This window comes from Vitis vinifera, chromosome 1 (assembly GCF_030704535.1).
Source record: "Vitis vinifera cultivar Pinot Noir 40024 chromosome 1, ASM3070453v1".
Lineage (NCBI taxonomy): Eukaryota > Viridiplantae > Streptophyta > Magnoliopsida > Vitales > Vitaceae > Vitis > Vitis vinifera.
This window is the reverse complement of record NC_081805.1, coordinates 24410010-24419249: the sequence shown is the minus strand read 5'-3', so window position 1 is coordinate 24419249 and position 9240 is coordinate 24410010. Positions and strand designations below refer to the sequence as shown.

The window sequence follows — 9240 nt, the reverse complement described above, 5'->3', positions numbered from 1 at the left end:
AAATTTGTTTTGGTAAATATCATATATAAACACGCACCAAATTAAGGCTAAAAAACAGATTTGAGCAAATGAAAACATGTTTTCCGAAAACAAAAAAGTAAAAAACAAAAACAAAAACAAAAAAAGAAATTTCACAGAGAAAGAAAAAGGAAACTGCAAAAAGAGCGAGTGAAATGAATGAATAGAATCTAAGCATACCGAGAGGAAGAAAGCTAAAGAAAACGAAAATGAGTTGTTGTTGTTGGTGGTGGTTTTACTCTTCTTCTCTCCACAATTCTCTCTCTTCTATCTTTCAAACGTCGCTGTAACTGCTAGGGTTTGCTGCCTCCGATCCACCGATCTCTACAGTTCCCGATCTGCTCTTCCCCTCCATTGTCTTCCACAGATCCGACTCTCTTCTTCGTCTCTTCTAGCATTGAAGTAGACTTCGGAGTTGCTTTTCGGAATCCCAACTCGGGGCAATTGCGGATCCAGGTGGAGCGTTTTGTGGGGTTTTGGGTTCAGTGGTGGTGGGTTCAACAGTGGAGGGTTGTCGAAACGTTGGTTTTGGTTTTGGGATTTTGGGTTTGGTGGAGGGTTGGCTGTTGAATTTGAGCTGAATTAAGGTTTGGGTCAGTGGTGGGATCTGTGCCGCGGGAATCTAGGGTTTTCTGAGGTGGAGGATCTCGAATTCTTTGCTGGTTTTTGGTGTTTTGCTCTGGAATGCAATGTTGTGAACGGAAGAGATTGGGTTTTGGGTGAAATTCGACTTTCCTCGTACGAATTAGCTGTGTTTTACGTTGTGCTGAAGTGGGATTGAATACACTGAATTGCAATGTTGCTCAATTCCATGCGAATACGGGTTTGATTTTTTGCTTTCAAGAGAGAATATGGGGTTAAGGAGTTTTTTCTCTGGAAGTCGTGGCTGGATGTAGAGCATGGGTTTGAAGTTTTGGGGTTGAGCGTTTTTTATTTCGCCGAATGGAAGGTTTGGAGGGGTTGAATTGACATTTTGGCAAGGGGAAGTCGGTATTAGAGATGCCTCCTTCTCCGGCATTGAGGTGCTCTCCCGGAAGGGAGCTGAGAGGAGAGAATCACAAGCGGGGGCACAGTTTTGAGACCGGATTGATTCTTAGGGAGAAAGATGATGATCTTGCTTTATTCAGTGATATGCAGACCCGGGAAAAGGACAATTTTCTGGTTCAGTCTTCGGATGATTTTGAAGACACGTTCTGTAATTCCCAATACTAAGGCTCATTTTGTTTTTTTGTTATTGTTCATTTTCTTTACCAAATATAGTTCAAATTTTTGTGGGTTTGTTTGTTTCATCCTACTGACATTGTTTCATTTGTTCTTTTTCTCGCTGGTTTTGAAATTATATTACACAGCAACAAAATTGAGATACTTTTCAGATTTAAAGCTTGGAATCTCAGTTCCTGCTCGAGGAGAAAGTAGCGACCTGCTTAATGCAGATGGGGAGAAGAATGACTATGATTGGTGGGCTTTGATTTTCCCATTCTGGTTCTCTTTTACTTCATATTGATGTATCATTGATCCTAGGTTACTTTCTAATGGTTCTAAACCAAACAGAAAACAGAATGTATGCATGCACACATAAAAATATGCATCCACACATAAAAATATGCATCGTATATTGCTTTAATTCAAATCTGGTACCGAAATCATGGGAGTTCTAACTCGTAATGTCGTTTTGTTCATTTACCTTACAGAACAAAAACATGTACTGGTTCACAGTAGATGTCATATTGTCATTTGCCTTACAGAATCAAAGTGAATGGTTGTCCATTATAACTGTAGAGATTTATTGCTCTTTATCTTTATTCTTGCAATGCATGGCTGGTCTTTGGACCTTACTATTCTTGGTTCTGACCAAATATCTGGTGTCACTAAAAGGTTGCTTACTCCTCCCGATACTCCTCTTTTCCCTTCACTGGATGATGAGACGACATCAACTACTGTTGCACACAGGGGCAGACCTCGGAGTCAACCCATTACCATCTCAAGATCATCCACGGTAGATTACTTGTTCGCATTACTATAACAGATATTCATTTCTTTACTTTTCTTCTCCAAAAGGATTATTTTATTAATCATTTAAAATACTAATTGCTTTCCATTTGGAATACATCCAACATCTATCTAATTGCAGATGGAAAAGAGTTACAGAAGCAGTAGAGGTAGTGCAAGTCCACATCGATTAAGCCCATCTCCTCGATCTGGGAATGGTAGCTTCCAGTCAAGGGGAAGGCCATCTTCAGCACCCAATTCCAGTCCTGCTCCTAGCTTACGTCATACTACTCCCACGCGGAGGCCATCTCCTCCCCCGAGCAAATCCTCAACACCTGCTCCCAGGTCTTCTACTCCAACCCCTCGGAGGATGAGCACAGGATCGAGCAGTACTGTGGCTTCATATGGGGTAAGGGGAACATCCCCTGTAAAGACAAGTCGAGGGAACTCGGCTTCACCAAAAATAAGGGCATGGCAATCAAATATCCCAGGTTTCTCTTCAGAGGCACCACCTAATCTTCGCACTTCATTGGCTGATCGACCAGCATCTTATGTAAGGGGCTCCTCACCAGCATCCAGGAATGGTAGGGATTCATCCTCAAATGTCCGAAGACAATCAATGTCTCCTACTGCTTCTAGAAGTTCATCATATAGTCATGATCGAGACCGATTTAGCTCCCATAGTAAAGGTTCTGTGGTATCATCTGGTGATGATGATATAGACTCTCTTCAGTCTGTTCCTATGGGTAGCTCAGACCGCTCAGGATCAAGAAGAGTTGGTCCATTCCTAAATAACAGAGCTCCTGCCTTCTCCAAAAAGCCAACCAAAACGCTGTCCTCAATTTCTGCTCCAAAAAGATCCTTCGACTCTGCAATTCGGCAAATGGTATCTTATTGTCCAATTCATACAAAGCATTTTTCTCTTATGAGCAGATTTGTGCAAGTAAGCATCAATAATAATTTGCAAATCACAAGAAAAAGCTGGTCACTATGCATAGCTTCCTATAAGCTGTGGGTTGGTTGTGGTCAAGGTTTCAAAGCTTGATGAAAGGATATGATTTTATGCCAAGTTTAAATCCATTTCTTTGATAAATTCTATCTTAATTTCGTTTTCATTCCAGCACTTACAAACAAAATTTTCAAGCATTGCAATTTTGGTCACAACTAAAATTGATACAAAAATTGAAATTAAAAATCTTGGACATGGCTCTTTAATCACTTTGAAAAGGAGGGCTTGATACTTTATTATCCACCATTAAAGATTTTAAAGTGATTGAACCTCATTAGCTACCTTTAAAACACTTAAAATTGCAATAGAATGAGCCATGCCCACTTATATGTAATATTTCAGAGGAGTGAGGTGACTCGGCTTAGCATGAGAACCGAATCCTACATGTTCATAACAGTGTTTGTTTTAATCTGAAAGCTATTACGAAAAAAAATAATAATAACTCCTACAATTCAAGTTATTCAACTTTCATTAGGGTTTTCCTTTTCCTGAATTTTTTCCTTTTTCGTAATCATATAACTGGTAGAAACAATAAAGATAAAAGTCTCCTTGTATATGTCCTTATTTTATTATTATTTTTTCATTAATGTTATGGAATGTTTTGTTATTAGCTTTCAACTTACTGGGTTGCCATTTTTGGTTCACTTCCATGCTAAAAAACAATGGCAATTTTTTTATCTTTGTTTTAAAAATAGTATCATATTTTTATTGATTAGCTTCAAGCAAGAGTTGGGTCATGCTTTATGACCATATTGTATCTAGTTGTAGATTCACATACTATTAAAATTATGTATCATGTGTGCCTTTATTTGCAAGCTTCAAAGCATGCATGCATGCATTTGTAGTTTCACATGATGTTACTGGTATTATTTATGTTCTACGTTGCATGGTGCACATACACATGTCAGAATCTGAACTGGTAAGAGCATGAGAACTTGGAAGCAATTAGCATTAAAAGACAGTGCAGTATATTTAGTGATCATTATAAAACAACTTTAATTCATAGCATCTTTTAGATTTAGCAACCTTGTGTGTTATGATTCAGATTACATGTAAAATAAGGGTTTAATATTAGCTGTCAATAACTATGATACACGGTAATATGCCTACAATAGAATACATTCTCCATGTTAAGCAATAAGAAGTATCACTCATCCAATGTGTACCCACTAGATTATTTTTAATGGTTGTTGAAAAGAAATTACATTTTATCCTTTTCTTCAGAAAAGTCTGTTATATTATTGTTCAAAGATACTTCAAGGTTAAATATAGGTGACAAAAAGTAGAGAGAGAGAGAGAGAGAGAGAGAGAGAGAGAGAGAGAGCGAGACTTGAGTGATTCTATGTGGAACGGTACACATGCGTTCTTTGAAGGTAGGCACGAAATATTTAGTCTAAGTGTAATTATTGTTTCAAAAAATATGGGGAGGTGTTATTTGAATGAAACATATATCATTTTTATGGTTTTGAAGGCTGATTTTGAGGATAACGATCGATGAAGAATGAAAACTATTTCTTACTACATCAATTTTTCTTATTTTTTTTCTCTTTTTCCCCTCTAGAGGAGATGATGATAGACATGGAACGTTAGAACTCTAAACATGGCACCTAAAAAGACATATGTCAATACTCCATACAAGTATATGGTTATGCTTGTGTGTATGATAATAGCCTTTTTTTGGTGCTGATCTAATTAGGGAATTGCAGCAACTTGGCACTTTTTGGCATAATAGTATTTATTTAGCAGGCCAGTTGGAAGTTGGAACTTGAAATTATGGCTAGAAGTATGGAAAGTCAATTATTGGATTATCATGGATGTATGCATTGAAACATCATACTTTTGTCTAGATGATTTCTTTGAAACTATCCAATGTTTGTATATCAGGATACCAAAGAATAAGTATATTTACCTCATTTAACCTTTAGCATCTTTCATAAAATTGACTGTATATTATCGTATACTTCATTCTTGCTTTACAACTATGCTTTATGCATGTGCACATATTTTTCTTATTTGTTGCTCAATGTGTAAAACAGAAACTCGTGATGCACAATTCAATATGGAACATGGTAATGCAAGAAAACAATACATTGCATGGCATGATATGGAAAAATTGGAAATGATACATGGTGCGATTTACAGGTTTACAATTAATGAGTTTCATGATGTAATATTATTCATTTGGACTGGACTCTTCATATACTTAAGAATATTTTCCACAACTGTGAAAATTAAGGTAAAAAATTATGAAGTTTCAGAAGTGATGGAGTGTTGGCATCCAGCATGTCTGATGTGTAGTTCATGTTCCTGCATTGAGATTTGCACTGTTTATATATATATTGATAGGTTTCAGTGCTCTGTTTATATTGAGCCACATCTCATTGAGGTTTTTCTGATATATATATATATATTTTTCGTTGTAGGATCATCGAAGAAGTCCTCAAAATATGTTCAGGCCACTCTTATCTAGTGTTCCTAGTACCACCTTCTATGCAGGAAAAACAAATTCTGCACATCGTACTTTGATATCAAGGAACTCCTCAGTTACAACTAGCAGTAATGCAAGTTCTGATCAAGGAACGAGCGTTGCACTTGATACAGAAGAGAGTGAGCAAAACCAGGATGATGTGGCAAGTGAAGGGGAGAAGGCGCCATATCCTGATGTTCAGGATGAAGTATTTATTCTAGATAAGGTAGATGTGGTAAATGAAGGCATTGGGCATAAAATCAGTGTTGAATCACATCAAAGCGAGCATACCAACTTTGATCAAGGCCTTGCAGTCGAATCTGACCATGGTGACGCCTATAATCTCAGCTTTCATGACACTGCTATGGCAACCAGTGCAACTTCTGAAGCTTTGCATGTCAAGGGTGTTGTGTTGGAATTTGATAATCTTGAGAATATATTAGTTTGTTCTCAATGCGGCGGCAGATATCATGCCATTGAACCAGTTGAAAGGGAAATTAAACTTTGTCCAGATTGCAGAATGAAAGATGATCTTTTAATTGTTTCTACCCCCGTGACTAAAACGATAGTTTCTGATAACTCCCCTGCACCTTCTACGAAGATTTTGGAAGAATATAAACCATTTGATCAAATGGAGCTCCAAATGGCTGTTTCTGAATTACCAGAAACTACTGATATGGGTGAAACACAGATTTTCCCATGTGAAGAGAATGTTAGGCAAGGGCAAACTAGCCATGGTGTGCAAAGCCAGAGTCACGTGCCAGAAAATTCTCCTGCTAGGTCTCTGGAGGAGGAAGGTGAGCAGAGACTTGGAAACCAGCAAGTGATGGCCCAACCAGATGTTGGTTACTACACGCCAGATGGCAACACTAGCAATCAGCAATTGCGACACTTAAATGACTATCCAAATTTGAAAGTTGATATTTCAGAAGGTGCAGGCATTTCTGTACTGCTGCTGAAGAGGTCAAGCAGTAGCAAGGGGCCTGTTCTTCAAGGAAGGACCTTCACTGCCACGACCATATCTTATGATGATCCGTCTTATGCAAGAGACATCACTAACAGCATGAGAAGTTCTATTGGACATGGCAGTGCTTCTGCATCGTCTTCTGTTGATTTGGGCTCAGCCAAACACATGGAGACTCGTGTGCAACGGCAATTAAGTGGCAGGAAATCTGACATGGAGAATTATAAGTATGATCCAAATACAAAGCCTCAAATCACCAGTTCACCTTTCTCTGCAGTTTCAAGCCATGCTTCCCAAGCTTCAGGCCTTGCAATGAGCACACATGAAGACAATTTTGAAGTGTCTGCTGGCAATAGACAATATGCTGTTGTAGTGGAAAGACCTGTAGCTTCTCAAGGACAAGTTCTAGCTTCAGAAAATGCAGAAGTTAATGATTGGAATTCATCCTTTTCGGGGACATCAGTTCTTGAGGAGGATAATTTTGATTGCAACGAGAGTTGTAGGACAGCGGATGCTTCTACCTCAGAATTATTGAGCCATGCATTAAGCAATCAGGTACAAGACAGTTCAGCAGCATCATTTCCAAGTTGTGAAAATTGTCTCTCGTATGAGAATAGTGAAGACTTTCCAAACAACTCTAGGAGCACCCCAGACATTGAAGAATCAGTTGGGACTACAGAGTCTTGTTTTGGAGAGGAACACACCATATCTAATACTGGTGTTGATGGAGGGCCTCAAGAGGTTCCTACTCACAGCTCTTTGGTTACAGTATCAGAAATAGAAATTGAGAATGGTCATCAAAGTACCCCAGATTCACAAATTGATGCTGTTTATTCAAAGGGCGCCGTGGATGACTTTCAGGAGCCTTCAGTTTCCGCCTCTTTGGATAAAGATTTAACAGCTTTGGTTCCAGAGCCCAACACCTCAGATCATGCACATGGCATGCTAGGTATATATTGTCTTGGGTTTTGATTTGCATTGACCTGTTGTGTCCTCCCCTACCGCTCTCTCTCTCTCACACACATACACACACACACACATTTGATTTACGTCTCCATTCTGAGATTCAACACTGTTTTTATTCATATGATGTGGGATGCTGGACCCTGGTGGGAATATTTACACTAAACCTCTCTAGAAATATTCCCAGTTTTTCCTGAGTTGCTCCAGGAAAAGGGTAAAATGTTCAATATCTACTAAAATAGCATGCTTTCTCATAGTTTTATGTTGCTGTATGGTTTCACTATACACAGAAATATGCAATTGTCCCAATATTTTCAGCCTATTGGGACATTCATCAATGTTTCAGAATCCGTTATAGTAGATTATTTTTTTCTTATTAATAATCACATACTACTTGTAAAGCAAGTTTGAAAACATTTCTGGGAATCATCTTAAGAGAGTTTTCTGCCTACTATTTGTAATTTCTCTGCAACCTTGTTTCTTTTTATGAAACGGATGGGAAACTCTGGTGCATCTTCACATGCTGTAGGCCTGCTCAGCTGGCATCTATTCCATACATGTGACATGCATAGATACATGATAGAAAAGTACATATGTTTATTTCACATCATTGTGAAAATTGCATTAATGATGGAATGAATCTTCTGATTTGTGATTTTCTTCATCTCCTTCTCTAGTCTTTAATCTTATTGACTATAATTCTGCCTTCCATACGTCAGGATGTTGTTCTTTTTTTCTTTTTTTCTTTTTTTTGTTTTATTTTATTTTTTGTGATCATGTGGCTGAACCTGAGGAAGGCTGAGGTTTTCTGAATGGTGAATTAGCATTGATGAGGCCTTTGTAGTCTCCTTTGCTGGCTTTTATTTTTCTCTTTTAATTTTATAAACATTGGCCACTTTTGGTGTGATAATTCACTTCCAGTATGTCTACCTTTTGAACAAGTCCATTGCCTAAACTTATAGTTAATTTAAGTTTGTTTCATTTGAATACTCTTGACAAATTCTCTTTGCCTTCTGATAGAGGAATCGACCATAGTGGTGGAGGGCCATGGAAGAAATAGATCACGAAGCCTAACTCTAGATGAGGCCACGGATACAATACTCTTTTGCAGCTCTATTGTTCACAATTTGGCCTACCAGGCTGCAACCATTGCAATGGAGAAGGAAAATGTTGTACCACTGGAAGGTTCTCGGCCAACAGTCACCTTATTGGGGAAATCCAATTCAGACAGGAAGGAAGCACATGGCAGAAGTGCTGGGAAACGCAGTTCAAAATCCCAAAAATCAAGGCAAAGGCGGGTGGAAACAGACGCAAAACCCCCTTTGACCAACACTGAGAGTGATGAGAAAAATGATGAGTCCCTTCCACGAATTGTTGGGCTTCCAGACAAGGTTGACAGCACAAAACCTCCAAAGCTGGAATCCAAGTGCAATTGCGCAATAATGTGAAAGTTCTCCAGTGAGACAAATCTCCATGCTCCCTCCTCCAATCCTATTTGGAGGAGATGGTGTTGAGTGTTTTGTATGTTAGGGGTTTTATGTTTGATTTCCAATTGATTTGTAAGAAACAGGTGAGGGTGGGGTGTTGGTGACTACATAAAAATCCTTTGTAAAGTTTTAATTTGTGATTAGGGCTGATATTAGTGAGAGGGGGAGAAAGAAAGGCATTGGAGGGGGCTGCGTCTGCTCCAAGGGGCTGTATTCTTGTTAGTTATTGGTATTTGGTGGTTTAAGTCCTCCATTGGAGACAAAAAAAGGTGTGAATGAAAACCCAAAACCCAGTCATTCATGATTCATTTGATGATTGTTACAAAATATACCCTCGTATTTC

At 38.5% G+C, this 9240-nt stretch overlaps 1 protein-coding gene across 1 annotated transcript; it reads left to right on the top strand.

Annotated features, from left to right (window-relative positions):
• On the top strand, positions 1–9224 carry LOC100244315 (uncharacterized). The gene is made up of 6 exons (XM_002266064.4): positions 1–1213; positions 1368–1476; positions 1894–2014; positions 2150–2893; positions 5440–7396; positions 8431–9224. Exons 1-6 carry the CDS (start codon positions 1018–1020, stop codon positions 8856–8858), a joined length of 3555 nt encoding a protein of 1184 aa, XP_002266100.1. The 5' UTR covers positions 1–1017; the 3' UTR covers positions 8859–9224.
• Positions 9225–9240: the final 16 nt, after the last annotated feature.

Coding starts and splice junctions, on each gene's coding strand:
- LOC100244315 (XM_002266064.4), top strand. CDS start 1,018: ATGCCTCCTTCTCCGGCATTGAGGTGCTCTCCCGGAAGGGAGCTGAGA. Junction 1,477..1,893: donor GAGAAGAATGACTATGATTG/GTGGGCTTTGAT, acceptor TGTCACTAAAAG/GTTGCTTACTCCTCCCGATA. Junction 2,015..2,149: donor CCATCTCAAGATCATCCACG/GTAGATTACTTG, acceptor ATCTAATTGCAG/ATGGAAAAGAGTTACAGAAG.